Source organism: Urocitellus parryii, chromosome 9, assembly GCF_045843805.1.
Source record: "Urocitellus parryii isolate mUroPar1 chromosome 9, mUroPar1.hap1, whole genome shotgun sequence".
NCBI classification, from domain to species: Eukaryota; Metazoa; Chordata; class Mammalia; order Rodentia; family Sciuridae; genus Urocitellus; species Urocitellus parryii.
In genome coordinates, this window is record NC_135539.1 from 120,884,187 (window position 1) to 120,908,938 (window position 24,752).

General features: G+C 33.4%; 1 protein-coding gene across 3 annotated transcripts in view; it reads left to right on the plus strand.

Moving 5' to 3' along the window:
* Positions 1 to 24,752, plus strand: part of Kcnt2 (potassium sodium-activated channel subfamily T member 2) — a 375,357-nt gene that overhangs the window by 186,006 nt on the left and 164,599 nt on the right. For all 3 annotated transcript variants that reach the window (XM_026409552.2, XM_026409554.2, XM_026409555.2), the window contains exons 11-12: positions 489 to 625; positions 3,315 to 3,378. In XM_026409552.2, the coding sequence (XP_026265337.1) occupies positions 489 to 625; positions 3,315 to 3,378 (201 nt within the window). The remainder of the gene's footprint in view (positions 1 to 488; positions 626 to 3,314; positions 3,379 to 24,752) is intronic.

A 24,752-nucleotide genomic window follows, 5' to 3' on the forward strand; every position in this document is an offset into this window, starting at 1 on the left:
GAATTACTCATTCATCAAAAATTATTGTAAATTATTGTCCATAAAAATATTACCAAATGATAATAATTATCACAGTTTTGTTTTTAAAAGTAATAACTTGAAGAAGAAATTGGTTCTTAAACACTTCTATGTTCCATTCAAAGTATGTATGTTGGGATCATTCTATAGTTACAATTAACACTTCATAGGCTAAAAGAGGGTTTGGAGTATGTGGTATATAATCGCTTCCCTTTGTGGTACTAATATAATTGAAATAGATAAAGAGGAATGATTTATGAAATTCTTTTTGTCTCAGTTGTGTTTATTATAGTGTAATGTTATTAAATGTAATTTATTTAGTTTATGCTGAAGTTTATTTATAAACCTCTGTAAGCAGGAGATCATTTCAATTTTATTGTATTTCAAAATATTCAAATATTTTAATTACCTAGGTAAGACAACATAAAGCATTCTTGTTTTTTCCCCATTTCCCAATTTGTTTTGAATAGGATTATTATGTGGTGATTTTGTGTCCTACTGAAATGGATGTGCAAGTTCGAAGGGTATTACAGATTCCAATGTGGTCTCAAAGAGTTATCTACCTTCAGGGTTCCGCTCTTAAAGATCAGGATCTACTGAGAGCAAAGTAGGTATCCTTATCTGTTTTCCATCTTGCAGCTTGTGGTTTTGAGTGCTTTAATATCTTTTTTATCTTCCAAATCTCAGCAATGTTACAAAATGTGTTAAGGATGTTTGAAAATAGAAATTAGCCTTAGTTCTGCTATGAGTCCAATTAAAATGTTAAAAATATAAAATTGGTTTATTTGCTCCTCTTTCCCAGCCTTACCTTAGGGAAAGATGTTCAACAGACTGTGTCCACAAGTTGCAATGAGAAGTGTGGCATGGTCTAATTCTCCAAGCTGTCAGAGGTGGGCGAATGTATCCAGACTCACTGTTAGAGTAGTCTCAGAGTCCCTGCATATTGTTTTGATTCTGAAAATAGAAATCTTGGACTAAGCATTATTTGAGATATCAAAGTAATGAGTCAAGGGCTAGGGATATAACTCAGTTGGTAGAGTGCTTGCCTTGCATGCAGAAGGCCCTGGGTTCAATCCCCAGCACCAAAACAAAACAAACAAAGAAGTAATGAGTCGAGTTTTAAATTTTAAAGAGTTTACAAAAATATATTAGGCAGAAAGCACTTGTGTTTTCTGGGATCAGGGACAGAAGAATCCCTGGAGGCTGAAGGAATCTAGAGGGTTAGAGGTCTTTCTAAACTGTCCTCTTCCTGTTGTACATGTACCAGCCAATTTAGCTTTAGGTGATATAATCTAGGGTTTGGAGTTTCTGCCACATGAGCAGAGTGAAGCAAGAGTGGGTAGACCGTGGGCCCCTGGAAATTAGGGCTTCATCAATACTAGGTCCTTAGTTTCAGAAGTGAAAAGAAAGCCTTAGTTTTGCTAGATGTTTCCTGATGCTTGAAACGTTTTAAACATGTCTTCATGTTCATCCTGAGTTGACCTATGTGCTACTTAAGATTTAAAAGTCTCATGAATATTAGAGCATCAGCATTTTTTTTTTGCTCCCTGCAAGGCGTGTGTGTGTGTGTGTGTGTGTGTGTGTGTGTGTGTGTATGTGTGTATGTGTGTGTAGAGAGAGAAAGAGAGAGAGAGAGCATGAGCAAGCACATGGTCTGATAATAAAAAGAGTAGAGGAAAAGTAAAAAGCTCTTTTTTGTTGCTTAATCTTTCAAGTGGTGACTACATACCTAGCAATTAGGTACTCTGACATTACTTTTGATTCATAAATGGCAAAGTTAAACTGAGGTTTGTTTTAATGACTCACTTTCTAAAGCATGAGGTCACACTAGAAACTACCAGGATATAATGAAAAGTAAAATTGGTAAATAAGTGTTTCTGAGAGTTTATTAGTACTATGCTGGATGAAATGTGTTGTTTTATGTAAGAGAGTTTTTTGAATCACAGATGTTCAAGCACCTCAAGCAATCCCTGAATTTAGGTGTTTGCCATGGGTTCTCTTCATCATTATTTGGATGCTCTAGAGAAACTGTTACTTAGACAGTAATATAATCTTTATTTTCATATTCATTTGTGTAGATAAACAGAATGCTTAATTTATTGTATGATTTAAGTTCTTCACCCAATAAGCATACATAATGTCTGTAGAATGTTCATTATTAATTTGTGTGATAAATGAAGGATTTTTTTTGGTCTCAGAAAGTAATCTGAACTGTTTAGATCTAAGCTAGATACTGTTTAGGATTAACATAATCAATGTCTGATTAAAAATTTGAAAATGGTTTCTCAGAAAAAGCAATCACACTTACAGGAAACAGTGCTTCACTGGAATCCCCACAAAAGAAAGGGGATGAAGGGGTGAGAGGGAGCCAGCTGATAAAAAAGGATGGGTTGATAAAGATGTAGGGTGACAGTTTCCATTTCTGTGTTCATTTCTATTCCTAATTTCATATAAAAGATGTGGGATGTAATGTTAACTAACACGTTCTTCAACACAATTCCCCATGCAAGGAGCAAGGAATAGGATTCTCCAAACAAGTTTCAAAGGTCAGTTGCATGAGTTTTGAATTGCTTTGTTGAAAATGATGTTTAGAAAATGTTATCTTAGTAATCATGGCTCAACATTTATTCAGAACTGTTTGGTTTGAATTAATTTCATGAACTTTTTTATCTTTGCTGTCCATCGAAAATATTTTTTTTTTGGGAAAAGGTTTATTTTATCATAGTGTACCAGAAAGATAAATCATACCTAATTTTGAAAATATACATCTTATGCTTGAAAACATTATGTATCAAGCACTCGAGCATATTGCTGCATCACTAAATTTAAGAAATATAAAGCCCTAGCATGAGGGGAAGAGGTTTGGAACACAACAATGCATTATCTCAGGGAAATAGAAATAAACACTAGAGTTTGATTTATAAATGCAGATGAGCTCTGTTCCCATCCTCTTATTTTAACTGACATAGCAGTTGAAATGTAATTAGTCATGAAATAAGGTTCAATACCACCCCTTAATTTATGCAAAATCTTTATAAAAATATATAATCATAAAAGAAAATAAAGTTTGAATATCTGTACTAGTGTACTAGTGTCATAAACTACTGAGTTATGTAGATAATCCAACATTTTTTTTTTATTCAGCCAAATATAGTCATGATTTGCTAAAAATTCAACTTTTGCTTAAGCTTAAGGATGCACATAGTCTACATGTACTATATGGACCAAGCGTTGAAATTATATTCTCCAAGTAATATTTCAGTGTGTAATTATTTTGCTTTTTTGTCTGTATTTAGGATGGATGATGCCGAGGCCTGTTTTATTCTGAGCAGCCGTTGTGAAGTAGATAGGACATCATCTGTAAGTTTCTAATATCTGCTTTCGTAAGTTGTGCTTTTCATATTAGATTTTTGTTTGATTTTTATAAATCTTCCAATAATAAATATTGACCTTAAATTTTACTAAAGAGAAGCAACGATTGCTTAGCTATCTTTACCTTAATATAAGAAAAGTTGCATTGTTGTATCAATAAAAAGTTATAATCAAGTAGTTCATACTAATCCTCTGAGTTTTCTGTTGATGGAAATAAAAACAGAACTAGACCTTTTTTTTGTTGTTGTTAAATATATCCTACAATATGTAATTTTGTTAAAGTGGCCTCAATTTCCTCAACACTAAAACAAGGCAGATGGATCAGGCAGTCTGCATTAGAATCAGTTGTAGGGTTTCTAAAAAATATACATTCATGAAAATTTTATTCAGAGTATCACTGGTGGGAATCAGAAATCTCTACATTTTTAAAAGACCCCCAGGTGAGTTGGATAAAATTCGGTTTGGTAATATTTGATTTATAGGGTCTCTGTGGTGTATTTTTTAGGTCAAAGTTCTATAAACTTACAATGAAATCAAATAAAGTATTAAAGTTTTACTTCTATTATTTTAAAATGTGTTATAATTTTATTATTTTTTAAAAGTGCACTATTCATGTTGACTGAGTACTGGTACCAATTATATTTTTTAAACCAGTAATCCCATCTCTAGCTGTATTTGTGGTTCATGGACAAATGAGAGTGCTGAATTACCTCTGGAGTGACTGGGAGAAAGGCAAAATAAACCGAGGTCTTCAAGCACATATTTTGACGATTTCTGGCGCATCGATTAGGCACACTCTGTTGCACTAATTTAGGACGCTAAATCTTGAATGTGGCAGGCTCTAAGGTGGTCTTCCTTTAATTTTCCTAAAGTTCTTATTCATTCTTATAATTCCTAACCAATTTTCTCAACCTTCATTTGAAGAAAGCTGCTGTGATTTGAATGGTGTTCCCACAAATTTCATATGTTGAAGTCCTGACTCTTAGTACTCACATGTGAACATTGGTACTAAATATGTTCAGAGTTAATCCAATTTTAATGAAGCCATTAGGGCAAGCCTTGATCTGCAAGGACTGATGTCATATCAAAATAGAAAAAAAAATTGAGACAGGCATGTATATACAAGAGTTCCAAACTGTCATGAAAGCAACGCTATGAGCTTAAGAGAGAGGCCTGGAACAGATTGTTCCCTGACAGCTTTCAGAAGAAACCAACTCTGCCAAGGCCTGGATTTCAGACCTCTAAATTTTTGTTGTTTAAGCCATCCAGTTTTGGATACTTTGTTATAGCAGACCCAGAAAGGTAGTAGTTGGACAGAGACCAAACAAATGATTGGAAAACTTGCAAAATAGTTTATTTAAAATATGTATTTTTTAAGAAATCATTACTCACCTCCTTTTCCTCATTTACTAGGTCATTCAGACCAGATCCTCTTCAATTTACTTAAGCACTACTTCAGTAGTTTTTTAATTGGTTTGGCATAGTAGGTACTCCAAACATATACACTGAAAAAACGAATTTGAACTGAACATAATCTTGCATTTCTATAATTATTTGACTTATGTAATTTTTTTCCCTTCGGGTGTAACTTAGGTATACAATACATTCAGTCTTTCAGTATCTTTAATGCCTTTGGGTCACAAGGGAAGTCTAAGCATTAGGAAATAAATACATGATATCTTCTAGAGTACCCTTTACAATGTGGATTTGGGAGCTTTCAGTTAAACAATTGCATTCTATTTCCTCCTGACACTCTACTAAGTTGATAGGGAGTGAATAAAATGATTGATACCCATAAGAACAGACGGTTTGGTTCTCTGTTAGAGAACCCAGGAGAATTTTTGGAAACTAGCAAGCAGGTGGAAGAATGGCAACTGGCTGAGCCAGAAGGAAGTTGAAATTTAGGTTGAAAGAGGAAACAAATCAGAAGCAGGCTGCGTTCTGCAACGGAACCTCAAGTCTCAGGAGATAGAGGCACCAGATGCCTCTGAAAGTAAGGTTATAAGTAGGACTAAATGTACCAATAACAATTAAAAGTCTCTGAGAAAAGCAGATTCCCTTAATTTTTCCATACATCTATTGCTATTTACTTTCTTAGCCCTGGGAAAAGAAGTTTACTGTTTAGAGAATTTGATCTAAGGGTACTCTCCTTTCAGAGACACTCAGCATGTGCTAAAATTAGGGAAATTAGGAGCCAGTTGCCTAACATGCTTCTTCCTCCTTCCGTGTCTTATAGAATCCTTGCAGCCAGGTTCCTATCTCCATGAACAACAGTGACAGGTTTATCTGAGGACATGGTCCATCTTAAGCGAAAATTCTGTGTATACATATAAAACATAAATAATATCTAGAGTTGTGCAGAGTAGTATCACAGATGATCACCTTAGAGTAAAACCCTCATGAAAATACCCCTGAGTTTGAGCACCTTTCTAGAGCTTCTTTCCCATATATATTCCGACAATAGGAATTACCAGACATTTGAGAGAATTCCTAACTAGAAAAAGAAAGAATAAATGAATGAATAAACAAACAAAAAGCTTGCAGTAAAGAGAAATCAGAGGAAGTGTGAACAGCACCAAATAATTCTGGGCAAAGATATCAGTTTTAAAATATATATTTGAAAGATTTCACATAATAAATATCTTCATAGTAATATAAGAATCTGGTACGTACATAAAACAAGAATAGTATATGCTGTAAACCAAAACAAGTCCAAACAAAAGAAAGAAACATTTGGGGAGCCAGCCTAATATAGAGTAACAAATAGAAAATTCAATAAAAGGCCTAGAAGTTAAACCTCAGGGCCTTGGAAGATTGCAAAATAGTAAAATGAATAATAATACTTAATAACAGAAAAAGGGTCAAAATGTGAGAAAATTAGAAGATTAAGCAGAAAAAACAATATATACATAGTCAGAATTAAAGAAAGGGAACCTAGAAATAATAGTGAACAACATTATCAAAAATATAATCCAATCAAATTCTCCAAAATCAAATTGTCAAATTCAAAAAGTCCACTTGTTATAGGACAATGAATAGGAAAAACCTAAGTGGATTAGAGAGAATGAGATAAGAGAAAGACCATTAAAGGTAGAACTAAAATGAGAGCACAGATAATAAGAAAAAAAGAAAAAAAACATTTAAAGTTCAGGATGGAGAATATGTGTGTCTTCAGACTTCTTGATGGTAATACTAGAAGCCAGGAGGCAAAAGGAAAATGCTGTCAATATTCAGAAGAAAAATAATTTTCAACTTAGTATTCCGTATCTTGGCAAAATTTTAGTCAAGTAAAATGTTTGAAAGAAAGGTATTGTAAAGATTAAAGATTTCAGGAGATGTACATCTCATGGGAATTTGCTACAAAATGTTTGTTTGTTTGTTTGTTTTTTTTTTTTTTTACTAAAATCAAGATGTGAGCAAGGAAGAAGATGACTCAGGTTAGCCCCCAGAGGAAGGAGAGTAGAAATTTCTATGGGTGTGGTGACGCAAGATTGTAAACCAGCAAACTGAGCAGCATGCCCTGACCACAATAGAGAATGGAGGAATTCCTCTGAGAAAAACATGACATTCATAGATAGCCTTTACGATGTTGAGATATATACCTGTTATCCCTAGTTTTTCCAGTGTTTTGAAGATAAAGGGGTGCTGTATTTTGTCAAATGCTTTTTCTGCATCTATTGAGATGATCATATGATTCTTATCTTTAAGTCTATTTATGTGATGAATTACATTTATTGATTTCCTTATGTTGACCAACCTTGCATCCCTGGGATGAATCCCACTTGATCATGGTGCACAATCTTTTTAATATGTTTTTGTATTCGATTTGCCAGAATTTTATTGAGAATTCTTGCATCTATGTTCATTAGAGATGTTGGTCTGAGGTTTTCTTTCTTTGATGTATCTTTGCCTGGTTTGGGGATCAGGGTGATATTGGCCTCATAGAATGAGTTTGGAAGTGCTGCCTCTTTTTCTATTTCCTGAAATAAATTGAAGAGTATTGGTATTAGTTCTCCTTTAAAGGTCTTGTGGAACTAGACTGAGTAGCCATCTGGACCTGGGCTTTTCTTGGTTGGTAGGCTTCTGATGGCATCTTCTATTTTATCACTTGATATTGGTCTGTTTAAATTGAGTATATCTTCCTGATTCAATCTGGGCAAATCCTTTGTATGACTTAAGAAATTTGTCGATGGCTTCAGTGTCTTCTATTTTATTGGAGTATAAGATTTCAAAACAATTTCTAATTATCCTCTGTATTTCTGTAGTATCTGTTGTGATATTACCTTTTTTATCACATATGCTGGTAATTAGAGTTTTCGCTCTCCTTCTCTTCGTGAGCGTAGCTAAGGGTCTGTCGATTTTTATTTATTTTTTCAAAGAACCAACTTTTTATTTTGCCATTTTTTTTCATTTGTTTCTTTGTATGTTTGGCTGAGGATCGAACCCGGGCCGCACGCATGCCAGGCGAGCGCACTACTGCTTGAGCCACATCCCCAGCCCTCATTTGTTTCTTTTGTTTCGATTTCATTGATTTCAAATCTATTTTAATTATTTCTTGCCCTCTACTGCTTTTGCTGCTGATTTGTTCTTCTTTTACTAGGGCTTTGAGATGTAGTGTGAGGTCCTTTATTTGTTGACTTTTTCTTTTTTAAGGAATGAACTCCATGCAATAAATTTTCCTCTTAGTATTGCTTTATTAGTATCCCAGAAATTTCAATATGGTAGAGAGGAGGAGCATGGGAGGAATAGATGAATTCTATATAGGAAAGAGGGGTGGAAGGGAAAGGGAGGGGATAGGGAATTAGCAAGGATGGTGAAATGTGATAGACATCATTATCCAAAGTACATGTATGAAGACACGAATTGGGTTTCAAAATACTTTACATGCAAACAGAGATATGAAAAATTGTGGTACATATGTGTAATAAGAATTGTAATGCATTACACTGTCATTTTTTTAATTAATAAAAAAGAAAACATGAAACTCATGTTACCTGGTGTAGTTTCGTATGTTGAGAAGAGATTTCCATTTCTGGACAAATGTTTCTGAATGAATTTTGCCGCCTTAAAATTTACATGATGAAGCCCTAACCCGAAGAACTTCAGGATTTGACTGTATTTGGATATGGGACTTTTAAATATACAATGAAGTTAAAATGAGGCCAGTAGGACTGGTCCTAATCCAGTAATTTATATCCTTATAGCAAAAGGAAATATGGATACATAGAGAGACACTGATGTGCAGGCCTATGAAGAAGCAGTAAGGAGGCAGGGATCTGTAAGCCAAGGCCATTGGCCTCAGAAGAAACCTGCCCTTCCCTGTCATTATCTTGCTCTTGGACTTCAAGCTGGAAAACTGTGAAATAATTAATTTTTGTTGTATAAGCCATTCTTCCTTTGGTATTTTGTTATGACAGCCTGAATAGGCTGATCCATATTTACAACTATAATGAATAATTAGAGAATTAAAGAAATGCCAAAATAGAGAATCACATCTAGAGAAAGACTAATAACTCAATATTTGGAAAAAAATTAGTGCCCGCTATGCTTTATTATAAATCATACTCATATAATGGAATACTGAGTATTGATTTCATCAGAATTATTTTTGAACTACATTCAAAGGAGGTAGGAAATTATGATTTAGGATGGGGTGAGGGTGGGTACAAGAAAATATGTTCTTCTGTGACTCCAAGCAAGTAGATATTTACAAATGAAAAATCACGAAATAGTAAGAGTCATATTTAGATATGGAGGAAATAAGAGAATAATTAGAATTAGGGATTTAAAGTAACTACCTCTGTGTAGTAGAAATATGGCATATTCTTGTCATATGACAGCAAGAGGGATTTGCTATTGTATTTTAGTAAATTTAGTAAATTTGCCTTTTTGCCCTGTGTATATACAATTTTCATAATAGTTTTAATTATGTAGAATTTGGAATATAATTTTATCTAGGAAAAAACATCACTATGGTAAAAAATGAGACTTTTTATGAGGAAGCAAATGGGTTCCTCTATGTGTCAACTTTATGTAACCCTTTGGAGGACAATAAAAGAATGGGCATATTTGCAATTGAATTATATATATTTTATATACTTATATATTTTAAAATTCAATTTTCATCCCCAAACCTGATGAAATTATGCTGTCTTATTCACACATGTGATTTAGGAGAAGATACAAGACATACCAAGGGAAATCTAGGAAAACAGGTATAATTCAACAGCTTCGTAGTTTCTAACAACAGTTCAGTGAAAGTAATGGTGTGATAAAGCTGTGGAAGGTTCAGCAAAATAGCAAGGGGTTAGTAGATTTTGGGAGAGCAACTCAATTCTTAGAAATCCAACAGAGAAGTTAATGTCACTGCTGGGGCATTTTGAATAAGGTCTATGAAGAGAGTATCACTAGGTCCTAGAAATGAATGGAGTTTTAAGTTTTGATAGTAAGATAAGGAAGAATCATATCCACATGAGGCTCTGAATCTACATCTTAATCCCTTTGGCAGACTGGAGAGTCTCTCAGATGTTTTACACTTGGTTTTAAGGATCTCACCGAAGTGTCTTCTGCCCTTTGAAAGACAAATTTTCAGGGACTTGTTATAAAAAGGATGACTGACTATTCCTAGATTTCTCACATTTGTATGCAACAATTGGCTTTAGTCATCTCTTTTTAAAATCATTTTTACATGCAGGTGGTGGGCACAGGAATCCAAAATATTTGACTTACATAGAAATAATAAAATCTAGGCAAATTATGCATTATGTTAAATAGCAAACAATGTTAACACAGAGAACACCATATTGCTTGGTAATGAAAATGTTACATTTTATTTCTTAGGAAAGAGTTAAATAATTGCTGATGTAAACAATACTACATTTTTCCTACATTGAGGTTGGTTAAACAACTCCAAAATTCACAACCCTCTTCCTCCTTCTCCAGTATTTGGCCTAAGTCTATTCAGGAGCAGTAGACTCACTACTTTTTGACTCCTCAAAAATAAACAAACACATCTTTTCTTCAGTTTAGAAAATATCTAGAACAGCTTTTGTTTTTTCCCCTGAGGGCTTAGTACAAAAAAATTTTCTTTTCTATTATTTAAATTGTTCTGTTTGGGAAAAAAGTAGATGAAAAAAAAATTGTCCTTTGTGACTATTCAGTCTTGTTACAATTTAGTCATTTCACATTCAGTAAATCTTATATTTTTAATTTAGAAAATGAACTTTTTACTTTTACTCTGATCAAATCAGTGTCACCATAATTTTCTCACGCTTCCAGTGTGTGAGTTAGTGTAATCTGTAATCTGCAAGAAAATGCATTTTAAAAATCTGTATAGTTCAATTTTTGATATTAGGAATTATTATTATTATTATTATTATTATTATTATTATTATTTTGGTCTGGGTATTGAACCTGGGGTATTTGACCACTCAGCCACATCTCAAGACCTTTCTATTATTAGTAGTATTTTTATTTTGAGACAGGGTCTCACTGATGCTTAGAGCCTCCATAAATTGCTGGGCTGACCTGGAATTTGGCAATCCTTCCCCCTCAGCCTCCTAATCCTTTGGGATTACAGGCATGTGCCACCACACCTGGCTTAATATTAGGTAAAATTGTAAAGGACGTTTCCTAAATGTGGTTATAAATCATTCTGATTTTTTAATATTATTCTCTTTGGCATAGTATGACATTTGAAATAGGTCAATGGTATATTATTTTGGAAAAGGACACTTTCTGTTATTATTTCTTAGTGTGAAAAATTAAATGACTAAATTCTTTTGTTACTTTAATAAAATGGTTTAACCAGGAAGAGCACTCATTGCGACTGTAGAATTGATTGTGCACATTTTCCTGATTTCAGGAAGGGGGAGTTCTGAATAACAACTAAATGAAAATTAATGGGGATTACAAAGGACTTGCCTTTGTAATGGACTACATTTCATGAGAAAACTATGACTGTATAAAATTTTTGCATTGTTCATAGGAAAATCAGTAGGTAATCAGGAATTTGGAAGTTCCAGAACAACTACCTTAGTCATTTTTTTTCTTCATAATGAATGACCAAAGTCATTTTAAAAAAACTCATTGAGTATAGTTTCACTCATGTCAAAATGATTTCTGATTATTCTGGATTAATGTTATTAAAACAATTAAGTACATGATATATTCTTTCTAAAGAAAATGTATACATCCCCTTCACATAACACTTAAATATTTGAAACTTAATACTATTTTTCTACAAATCTTACATGCTTTTATAGGGTTGGAGTTTTAGTCAACATTCTTACCATTAGTATGCATAATTTAGAACAAATTTTCAAGTCTTTTTAATAAAAAATGAAAAAAGGAATGAAACAGGTTTGACATTTATTGAGTAGCTTTTATATGGTCAGACATTTTGTGCCCATTAAGACATTTCATACAATTGTTTCATAGATGAGAGAACTAAAGCTCAGAGGTGTTAATTAGATTCCCCAGAGAGGCAAAAACTGGATTCTGCCCAGTTCAGTCCAGCTCCAAAACCCCTTACTTTACAATAAATTACTCCCCATAGAGATAAGAGCTTACTGTTCAAATGGCATTCTACTTATATTTGCAAATAAATGTCATGCCACTGTTTAGAAATTATAATCAGAATAACTTATAGTTAGGATTCTAGGCATCTGCTTTTGTTCTACTCCTTCTTATCCCCAGTCTATCCCTTAAAAGAATATGTTGACTTTGTTTCCCCTAAATTATTAATAATATATTTGTATGTCTGTCTTATAAGAAAAATGGCATTTGTTTCCCACTTCTTTCCTTCAATTTTCACTGCCAGTTTTCTATTTCCCAATTTTGGTCTTTTTTACATACATTTTGACATTTTTAGATACCATTTAAATTTTTTCTTTAAATGGAAATAGTGGATAAATTATTCTTCCTATATTATCTATTGATTGATTCTAAATGTTGAAAAAAAGTGGATAAATTATTCTTCCTGTATTATCTATTAATTGATTCTAAATGTTGAAATCAACAAATATTTAGAGCTGTGTGACTACATATATGAGGTTGCTTTTCAGTCCTCCTTTCTTCTGTTCCTTCACCATCCTTTTCAATTTTCAAAATCAGGTGTACATTGCATGTGTCTGTTACCTTTCATTACATTTTAGGGGTGGATGGGTAACTAGTTATAGATCTGCTATTTGACACATCTCTGCCATGCCTTCATTTATTGTTTACACTGTCACATAATGTTTACATGCCTTAGTGATTCAGCTTCAAATTTTCATGAGGTGAGTTGACACAATTTGTTGCATGTTGCACGTGGTATGTTAAAAGATTACTCAATCATAATCTTTTAAACAGGAAAAAAATAGTGCCCCAGTACAACACTTTCCCCATTTTAAAATATTCATCCCGTAATTTCTTCATTCATTTATTCAAAAAATATTGATTGAGTATTCTATGGCCCAAATACTAACATCGCAGCATACAGTTCTGAACTTGACAGTAAAGTTTACTGTTTTCATGGAATTTGTCTATTTGTAGAAGTGAGAACCAAAATCCGAATTAAATAAGTATATAGAATATTATATAGTGATAAGTTTTAGAGAACTGCGGAAGAGCTAGAAAGTGTTGGGAAAGGCAGATATTTTACATTGAATTATTAATTAAACTATTTGAAACATTAGCTTAAAACAATCATGAATCTCATTAATTATTAAGATAAAGGACTCATCCAACATTGTGTATCCGTCCCACTGGAGTATGATTATTGTACCTATTACTTCAGTTCCCTTTTTTTCCTGGAAGTACTACCTATTCTTTCTTCCCTTTATGCCTATCTTCTTGAAAAAAGTAGCACGCATCATTCCAACCTATCAACTCCTTAGGCACCTGCATCAAATGTAACCTAGTGGAGATCATTTTTTAGTGGTCATTTTTTATTACCTTCTTATTTGCTGCATTTTGTTAAGTTATCATGTCTTTTTATTTCTTTTTTTTATCCTTCATGATATTCCCTTCCTCATGTGCTTTGGTCCATTTATTCTTTGTAGAATTCATTTTAAACTCTTAGGCCATTTCATTTCACTTCCTTTAAAAACCTCTTCCTTTTTCAATATATTTGAAATATTAATCATATTCAGGGTACTTTTCTGGGGAGACTTTTCACTTGAGTTGCTATACTTGAACAATATGACCAATGCCTAGAGTTTAATTCTGATGAGGTTGAATAGTGTCCTTTGCCTCTCAAGCACATATGTTGAAGTCTTATTCTTGATAGCTCAGAATATGATTTTATTTGATAGGGTGTTTACAGCGACAAGATCACGCTGGGCCTCAATCCCATATGAATGTTGTCTTTGTAAGGAGGTAAATTTGAAGAAAAATCCCAATGAGAATGCCATGGGAACATGAAGAGGAGCATCTTCAAGATAAGGAAGAGGGAATGGAAAAGTCCTCAGAGGGATCCAACTCCACTAACACCATGATTTCAGCCTTCTAGTCTTCACAATGACCAGATGATAAATTTCCATTATTTAATTCTTCTCATGTGTGATATTTTATTATAGTAGCCATAGCAAATCAGGACACATCTTAGTACTAGAATCAGGGTATATACTGCTGTGAAAAATACCTAAAAATATGGAAGTGGCTTTACAATTGGTTAATTGGTAGAGGATGAGTTTTATGTTGAATGACAAAAAAGTTTAGATTACCTTGAAACAATGTTGATAGTAATGCTTAATGTTAATGAAAATTTGGTGAGTGCTCTATAAAGAAAAGAGAAACGTTACAGTTGAAACCAAGATTCTCTTTATTGGTTGTCTTAGAGCAAGCACATATATCGTCAGATCAGAAAGAGAATCTTGGTAGAAATATGAATGTAAAAGATGCTTCTGATGAAGTCTGAGATGCAATTGAGGAACTTGTTATTGGAAAGTGGGGAAAGTTGAGCATTGTTCTATGGTGGAGAAGACTTGGCTAAATTGTGTTCTATTGGATGGAAATAGAAGTTGAGAGTGATAAACCTGGAAATTGAACTGAAGAGATTTCTAAGGAAAGTGTTGAAGGCACAATCTGGTTTCTTCTTGCTATTTTTAGTAAAATGCAAGAGGACAAAGATACATGGAAGAAGATTTTGAGTATAATGGTTGGATGTAACGTGATCTGTGATCTGTTGTACATTTTAAAAGATCACTTTGGAGGCATTACGGAAAGTAGACTAAGTGTATTAGGAGATATAAAAAGAAAAATAAAGAAAAATGACCAGTCAGAGAAGCTCAAGAAGAATAATTTAGGTGAGGGAAAATAATGGCTTAGTTTAATGTGTAGTAGTTAAGATGATGAAAGATAATTGTAGGATATATTTCCAAAGTAAAGCTGATGTAATTTGTTATTATCTTGGATGTAAGTTTTAAAATAGAAGAAGCAAAAATAAGAACTGTTATGTGAAATTTAAATAATACATCCATGCTTACTGACATTCATATGTTTAGGGAGAAGCAAATTTTGAGAAGGAAATAATGTGTTCAGCATATGATGTTTGAAATACCTGTGGGATACCTAGCTACAAATATTAAGCAGGTATTTGGATGTAAGTATTTGAGTCTCTGATGTATAAATTGTATTTCTGGGAATTATAAATATAGAAATGTACTTTAAAGATACAGGACTAGATGGAGTAAGTCACATAAGGATTTGCATGTAGTTAGTGAAGAGGAGTCTTTGGACTAAACCCAGGTGTGGTGCAATGTTTAGAGGATGAGAATCCAGGTTTTAAAGAAAAAACAATTGCGGAACAGATTCAACAGAGAGTGGGTCTGTACAAACTGAGTGCAAGATGTGTTTAAGAAAGAAGGAATATTTCCGAAGCTTTTTACTGAATGTTGATCACTAGATTTGGGAAGCTAGATGTCATTGGTATTCATATAACAGCAGATTTTTGGTGAAATATTGGGTTATTAAAGCCTGAAACATACTTCCAATAAATAGGAAACTGTGCTGCCTCCAGCCATCTGGGAGCAGTGAGTGTTGGAATAGCTCTCCCACTCTAATGCTTAGAATTCTGGACAAAATATGTAAAACAATTATTTTCAGACTGAACAACAGGCAATATAAGACTGTGATCTATGAGGGTAAGGAAAACAGTGAGATCATCCCCAAAACAAACCCCACCTTGTACCTGGAGGCATTTATAAGATTCTGGTGCAGAAAAAGATAAGCAAGTGGTTCATTGCAGTTTCTCTGAGCTGACAGAGATGTGAATTGGAGGGGAGGAGATTGTGAAAAGGCTGGAATGCCTGGAGCTGAGGACCAAGAGGAGGGAAACTGTGCATGAAAAGCTTCAGTATTATGCATAGGGGACCCTTGGAAACTTGTCTGAGTAACACCGCACACATATTCAGGATGAGAGTACTTGAGGTTAGGCAAGGAATAATAATTAGGAAAAGAAAAAAGCAGGAAGATGCAGAATAAGAAACAAACCTTGTGTGCTGTTAGGAAAAATGGATTTCTAACCCAAAAGTGGAGAGATCTCCTTGCAGGCCTAGATACTCATGAGATACTCCAGAAAGGCCAGTTCATTTTAAGTGTGTAGGCAAACCATTTTAGAATAATAATACTTTAAAAATAGCTCAACAGAGCTTAAAAATAAGGCTTGATTTTAGGAAAAGCTTGTTCAACTACCAAGCAGGGTGTGATGGTGCATGCCTATAATTGCAGTGGCTTGGGAAGATGGGGCAGGAGGATTGCAAGTTTAAAGACAACCTCAATAACTTATGGAGAACCTGACTCAAAAAAAAAAAAAAATAGAAAAGAGCTGGAGGGGTGGCTTAGTGGTTAAGTGCCCCTGGGTTTAATTCCTGTTACCAAAAACAAACAAACAAAACAACAACAACAACAACAACAACAACACACACACACACACACACACACGAATTAGTGCCAGAATTAAACTCAACAGTCATTAAAGGATGATAAAAATTTGGAGACTCAACAATCTAATGTTGAAAATGGTTAGCATCTTAAAGAATTACTAGCTAGGCAAAGAAGCAGAAAATATATTTGATAAACTGGAAGAAGAATTAATCCATATGAAAAGGCATACCAATTAGAGATGATGAAAAAGCAAGTCTTTTAAAATAAATTTGCAGATGTATTCACAGAATGTGAATGTAAACATGAGCACATTGAAGAGGAAAATATTTTTTAAGAAAGTAACAAAAGCAAGTATAAAATACATATAGAAGTACAAAAGATCCAGCATCACCAAAGTGATCATAAGGAGAGAAGAAAAACTAGAGGTATCATACTTTCTGATTTAAATACATATTTTAGAGCTACAGTTATTAAAAATGTCTGGGACCAGCATAAATGTATACTGACATACATACTAATGGAACAGATTAGCAAATTTAGAAATGAACTTATGCATATATGCTCATCTTTATAAAGAGAAGAAAAAAAAAAGAAAAAAAGAGAAACTCAACAGTTGGAAAAAGTAGCCTGCAGAATGGGGGAAGAGGATGTTCAAAACTATGTAAGAAACTCATAACTTAATAGCAAAAAAAGAAATATGTTATCTGGTAAAAAACAGGCAAAAGTTTTGAGTAGACATTTTTTCATAGAAATTTGTTCAATTTCATATGACTTTTTAATCCTCTTTTTAAAAACATGTTTGTGAGTACTTTTTCTGATTGCCTGTGTATTTGATAATGACTTATTTACTTATGTTTATTAATTTAAATTTTGTAATTCAGCTTTACTTTATAAATGAATGAATTAAAAAAGGAGTCCAATAGATAAGGTACTGAAATACAGTCAAAATATATCATTATGTCTTTTGCTAAGTGCTACAGATATATTTCATAAAATGAAAATTGGTTTGAATGTGACCTTTGATAAGAGCAGTATCTTCTCATTTTCTGGGTCATGAACTCCATTTGAAAATCTAATTACAATTGTCATTGATGGGGTTGTAAATAATTCATGTATAAAATTTCATCTAACATGTCTAAAATTTTTCATGGGTCATTAGGATTCCAGCAAAAACAATCCTGCCATTGGTAAAGTGATTTGCCTTAGAACACCAACAAATTTTTTTTAGACACTTCAAATTATAAAAGTTGAATATCAGGGAGAAGTTCTTTACTGATTTGATTTTTAGTAAAACTGACTTCAGAGGAAATATTCAGCTTTCAAGGAACCATAGACACCCTGTTGACCCAATAGTACCCTAAGGCACAAGTTCTCACAATCAGTAGCTTCAATTATTGGTCAGAAACAAGGTGAATTATCAATAGGGAACCTTAAAACTCATTCATCTCATTCTCGACTTTTAGAAGAATAAATTTAAAAATCTTATTTTTATGCTTCTTTTTGTGTATATTTGGAAAATATTTATTTTCTATTTTTCATGTGACATTTATGGTATAGTATATTGCTCTTTCCTTTTCATCACTTAATTCTCTCCTCACAGGATTATTATGTTTTTTTTTTTCTCTTTCTTGGGAGGGCATATAATTAAAAAGAAAAACTTGGGTCTGCTGAGGGGCCTGCCCTTCCAGCATGGACTGTGGGAGCTTAGGGATGCAGAGAAACCCCTCCAGAGATGGTCTTAGAGAACAGCTTCAGAGAACAGGGTCTGCTTAATTGCATGGCAAAAAGAGCTTTTATACTGGATATTGGCCAATTTACATACAGCAGCCATGATAGGCCAGAGGTGATACACAACATATCATCTTAGGGAAGTCCAGATACCAAGAGTTCAGAAACTGCCATGCAGGCTGACCTTGTACCAACAGGGGAATGACTCCTTGTCAAAAGAGCAAGGAAATTGTGCTTGCCAGTGTTCTGACAGCAGTCTGTCCCCAAGCATAGTGTTCTATGTTAGGACTTCCCTGCTGCACAATGATCAAGATAAGTAATCCTCCATGAGGGTCCAAGGTCAGGCCCTGCAACAAGGGTCTTTAGGATAAATACTTCATCTCATTTATTCCTCCATAGGAAATATACATTAAATGCTTTCTATGTACCTCATACTCTTTATATTTTCATTCATATTATTCATGCTATCACCATGAAATAAATACTGTTCTTCTTATCCATCTGTGAAGTGCAAATGAATGCTAGGTGCTACGGTGAGCAAAATGTAGGCTGGCCCTTGCTTTCATGGAACTTGAAGTTTAGTGGGGACTAACTTAAGAATAAACATTACAAATTCGTCTAGTTTAATGGTTTGAAAAGTTAAATCAGAATATAATGGGACCACATAATATGGACTTCAATCCTAGTTGAAACGGCTTCTCTGACAAGTGGCTTTTTTGAGTGAAACTCATGAATAGGTTTCTCCCAGGAAAGAATGTTATGGATAGATGGTTCCATATCAGAAATGCTTAAGAGTGGAGAAATGTAGATTATCACTGGAATAAAGATCACAGAGTCTAAGGGGGTAGTTTTGAGTATGTTTTAATAAAGAAGTTTGGACTTGAAGCTAAAAGTAATGAAACTATGTTAAGACTTTATGCTGTGCTATGTAACAATGAGGTTTTAGCTTGAAGGGGCATGGTTTCTGACAAGAATACAGAATTAATCAAGAAACATAAACTTGAGATAGAGATACTGATTGTGAGGCTATGGGCCTTGTTCTAAGCCAGAGGTAGCAATTGTGTGGACTTGGTTGTGGGACTTGGGCTGGAAAAAAATTGAACATATCAGAGCAAAATTTAGAAGACATAATCAACAAGACTTCAGAACTCAGTAAATACAGGAAAACAAGCGAGGGCATGGTTTAATAAAGGGTGTCGTAAACCTTGTTAAGAAGTTTGGCATGACCTAGTATGCTCTTGGGGAGAAGGAAAGTTCAGTTTGAGAGAAGAATGTCCATGCACAACCAAAGGCATGGGGTCAGAGGAGCCAAAGAATACTCAGGAAGCCATTAGTCTACAGGTCAAATACTGCCAAGAATTCAGTGGGTGGGTGGTAGTGGGGGCAGTTAAGAAAGGAGACAAATTCATTTTCTGACAACCAAACCTGTCCTAAGAATCTGGTCTGTAGTCACTTTATTCATGTATTTTGTAACCTCTAGAATGAAAATCAGAGACCAGTTTGTGACTCTAAAAAGCACATACTTTTTCCACTTTCTCTTATTTCAGAGAAATAACTAGACTTAATATTTCATATTTTAACAGTTTTAGGTTTATAGAAAAATTGAACAAAAACATTAAATATTTACTCACGGCACCCCAACATAACCTCATTTTAAACATCTTTCATTAGGGTGATATATTTTTTAAAATTGAAGAACCAATATTTGTTCATTACGCACGTCCATAATTTACATTAGGATTTTCTCTTTTGGGGGGTATATTCTATGAGTTTTCACAAGTATATGATGGTACGTATTCACCATGACATTGTAATACAGAATAGTTTCATAGTCGAAAATATGCTCCACCTTTACATTTCTCTACCCTCCTCCTCTTCCCGAGTGGCTGGTAATCATGGATCCTTATGACTGTCTCCCTAGTTTTACATTTTCCTGAATATTATATTGTTGGAATCATGCAGCATGTAGCCTTTTCAGATCAACTCTTTTTTCCTTTTAGTGGTATGCATTTGAGCTCCTGCATAACATTCCCTGATATAATAGCTTATGTTCTTTCCATTGCTGACTGGTTCATCTAGTTCATTGCATCCATGTAGCATAAATTGTTTATCCATTTACCTATTGCAGGGTGTCTGGTTATTTTCAAATGTTTGCAATTATGAATCAAATTGCCATAAGCATTTGAGTGCAGATTTTTGTGTGGACATAAATCAAATGATTGGTAAATATCAAGGACTCCAATTGCTGGGACATCTGTAAAAATATATTTAGTGTGTTTTTTAAAGTTTTCATTAGTGCATTATAGTTGTACATAATATTGGGGCTCATTTTGATGTAATCACAAGTACACAGAATATAATTGCTCTACTTAGTCCCTAATACTTCCTTTTTCCCCTCCCCTTCTCCCTCCTTCAACCCCCTTCCTTACTCTTTTGGTCTCCATACTATTTTTTATGATATTCCTTTTATATTCTGTTTTTCTTCCTATCTTCTGCATGTGAGAGAATACATTTGCCCCTGAGTGTGACTCTCTGAGTGTAATTTATTAAGTTAGCATGGTGTTCTCCAGTTCCATCTATTTCCTAGCAAATGCTTGTGTACACTTTGAAACTTAATTGTTTTTGTATTAAAAGCCACTTAATTTTACATTTCAATAACTTTAAATTTAAAATTTAGCTTTTCTAAGTAGTTTGTATTTGGAGCTTACTTTTCTCTCATATGAAATCTTGGGGGAGGGGGAAGATACCATGAAGACAGAAGGAAGACTACTAGAGAATAGGAAGAAGAAGGGGATCTGGGAGTGGTAGGAAGGAGTGTATTAGGGGTAGAAATGATCAAAAATGTTATATGCATGCACAAATATGCCACAATGAAGCCCATCATTCTGTATAATTTTATATACTAATCAAATTTGAAAATATGGAAAAATACTTTGATAATTCTTATAATCTTTGCATTTTAATGTGTGTATTCGACATATTAAAACATTTAAAGTCATTTTCCTGTGGAGATTTAGATCCACCAAAAATTCTTTCTGTGGTTCCCTCTTATTTTTTTCTCTCTAATTCCCCCTTTCTACTTTTTACTTCGATTTCTTTGTTGCAGTTATTGAGTGTAATAATACTTCACATAGATTATAAAACTCCAGAAAACATATTTTTTTTCATTATATAGACATATATTTTAATTGAGAGAAAAACATTATTTTATAGTCACTCAAACATTAATCACTTTTGATACTTTTCTTTGATTTCTGAATTTCTAACATTCCCCAGTATTCTTTTTCTGAAGTCTAACAAATTTTCTTTTGCTTTTCTTGTGGTATGATGCCGATGACAGTACATTTGCTTAGATTTCTTTATTTTATTTTATTTATTATTTATTTTAAAATTTCTTATTTTATTTGTTCCTTTTAGATGTACCTTGTATTTGAATACATGTCCAGGGTAACTTCACATCATGTACAACCACAATAACAGGATCCTAATTAGAATAAGGTATACTCCATGTATGAACAATTTGCTAAAATATATTCTACTGTCATGTATATCTAAAAAGAATAGATTTCTTTATTTTAAATAAATATTTCACCTTCTCTGAATATTTTCTCTAGATATAAAATGCTGGCTGTTGTTTTTTTCCTTCATTCTGAACTTTAGGACAATTATACCATTGTTCCTTGGGTTAATAATTTCTGATGTGAATCCTTGGTCTTATGACTCTCTTTCTTTTGTTCTGTCAAGAATTCTTGGAGTTTGCTGAGCTCCTTCAATGAGTGTGTGTTTGTGTTTGTGTGTGTTTGTGTGTGTGTTATAAAATTTTGATATTTTTAGCTATTCTCCAAATCATTGTCTGCCTTTTTTTCAATTTAGTTTTCTTCCTGGGCATCCACCTACATATATAAGAGCTTTCTTCCGTTGTTTCATAAGAGACTGAACTCTGTTGCTTTGTTCTTCCCTTTTCTCTTTGTTTTATGAATTGAATAAGAGAAGTTGATCTATGATCAGGTTTGCAGACTCTTTCTTCTGTCTTCCTTTCTTCTTCAAAGTCTGTCCAGTGAATATTTTTCATAAACATTGGGTTCTTTTATTTGATGTACAAAATCCTTTCTTTTACTCTGGTTTTGCTTTCCTTTTATTTGTAACAGGTATATATTGCATTACTATGTTGATCATAGTTGTATTAGTGGCTTTTGTTTCTTGTCTGATGATTCTAGCATCCAGACAGTAAAGGCTAACATCTATTAGTTATCATTATATTTTTTTTCCTATGAAAATGGGTCACATTTTCATGGCACTTCCTATGTCAAGTAATTTTGCATTGCTTGTGGGTATTGCAGGTATTGCATCATGTTGTGGAGCCATGAATCCTTTTGTTTTCCTCCAAAAAGTGGTTTTGTTCTTTTTAAGAGGGAATTTCATTTGGTTTCTCTCAAAATGCAAAATTCATCACCCTGGAAGTTGAAAGTAGCTCAAATAGCAGTTCACATTCCAATTATAACCCATGGGCACGAATGACTTGTGGGTTAGCCAAAGGTGTATAAATGTATACATAATATATTTGGTTTCTCTTCTCTGTCTTTCCCTTTTTCAAGTCTGCGTCCCTTCATATGCCTGGCTCTGTTCCCTATTTCTTCTTGTAGGCTTGCTATGAAGTTTTTGTCACCCTGTGTTGCTGTGATAATCACAGCTGCTCTCAGGTCAAAGCAACAAAACTGGGGAGAAATACGACATGTAAGTTTCTTCCTCCCAGTTTTAGTTTCCCTCAATATCTGCCTATTTTATTTCATTTTTATCCCTTGTGTGATGATTTTATAGATTTTAATCCAGAGCTTATAGTTGTTATCTGCAAGAAGTACAATTTATGAGGAGCTTACTTTTCCTTATTGGTAGATCTCCTAGCATCTGGTATTCCCTCCTTTGTTATTAATGTTTCATTTGTCTGTGGTGTCAGGAAGCAAATCTCATTTTAATATCTTCTTGCTAAGAAATCCACCCATGGTCTTTAACTTTTATCCTTAGTGATAATACTCCTATTATTAAGATGATTCACATATAAAAAAGCAGCTTATGTTTATCCAACGTTAGCTCACTTCCAGTTTTTGATAAGAGCTTTCTATGTGATGTATATATTTCTATGAGATAGAAATCCTATAAGGTAGAAGAATACATTTTTCAAATTAGCAACTCTACCTTGTCCAAGTCCAGTCAGGTATTAAGTGTCAAAAGCAGGATTAAAATGCTAAACATGCCCATATTCTTTAACATAACACTAAACAAAATGAAAAAAATATGTATGTGTGTATATATATATATATATATATATATTTTTTTTACTTTAATAGTGGTTTTCTTTCAATTTCTTCCTTACCATTCAAGTTTTTTGCTTTTACTGAAAGAAATAACAACCACCAAGCACTCCTGAATGACCTCTAATCTCTAACATCAGATTTTACATGTGTTACATAATCAACAGATACCATTTGGTGAATCCGTAGCATTATTAGAGTCATCACCATGTACTAATTTTTTCCTGAGTATGCACATCGTCCACTGGAGCTATTCTGGATTTCTATTCATAAATATTTAAATAATTTGCAATTACAATCTTAATTTGGGCTGCTGTTAAAATAGAAGGAGTGCGTTATAAACAACAAAAACTTATTTCTCACAGTTTTCTAGACAAGAAAGCCTGCAGTCAAGGTACTAGGGAAGTCAGGTAAGAACTGGCTTCCTAGTTTACAGACATTGTTTTCATATTGCATCCTCCTATGGTTGAAGAAGCTTGGGAGTTTGATGTGGTCTATTTCATAAGAAATAAGGGTAAGATGCTCATGACTTAATGATCTCCAAAGGCCACATCTTCTAATACCATCACAGTAGGAGTTGGGATTTCATCATATAAATTTGGGGAACATGGGGAGACACCAATATTCAGTCTAAAGCAAGTACCAACTTTTATAAAAACTATTTCTTTCTGCATTTAGATAAACAATCCCTCATATCTACCTGTGCTTTGATATTCCTTTCTTTCCCAGCAATATGTCAAATAGAACTTTCTATGATGATGGAATTGCTGTATATCTCCACTGTCCAATATGGCAGCCACTAGTCAGATGTTACTTTGAACATGTGATGTATGGGTAGAATAGAATTTTTTATTTTAGTTAAATAAAATTTAACATCTGCATGTGACTATTGGCTACTATATAAAACATCTTTGTGCTTCTTTTATAAAATGTATTAACTATACCTGTGAGGCATAGTTCTCTAAAAATCTGTCTTGATTTGTTTAATTCATTATATAATTATTTAGGGTGTGAGTATTGTAAGATTTCATTTTAGGCATGAATTGGATTTTTTTAAGTTTTATCATTCAAACATTTTATATTTTATTATATATACAAGTTTTTCTTCTTTGTACATACACACAGTTAAATCCATTAACCTCTACTGTTACATTAAAATGTGAAATAATTTGTTCTTTAGATAAATGGCCACTGTAGTTGTTTTCCTTTTACCATTCCTTCTAAATATGTTAATAATATCAGTCAATATTTTTTTTCTTCCATAGAGGTTGTTATTAGGTCAAATGCTGTGTTAGTTGTGCTGCAATTCTGGAGGCTTCTGACTCACAGGAGTGTTTTAGAAAACTTTTTTTTTTTTTTTTTTGCATTTGTCTACCTATTCAATTTTGAACTAATTGCTATAATTAGTGCTGATTGAAATAAGTACTGTTACCCTCTTCTTCAGTTACTGTTTACTCT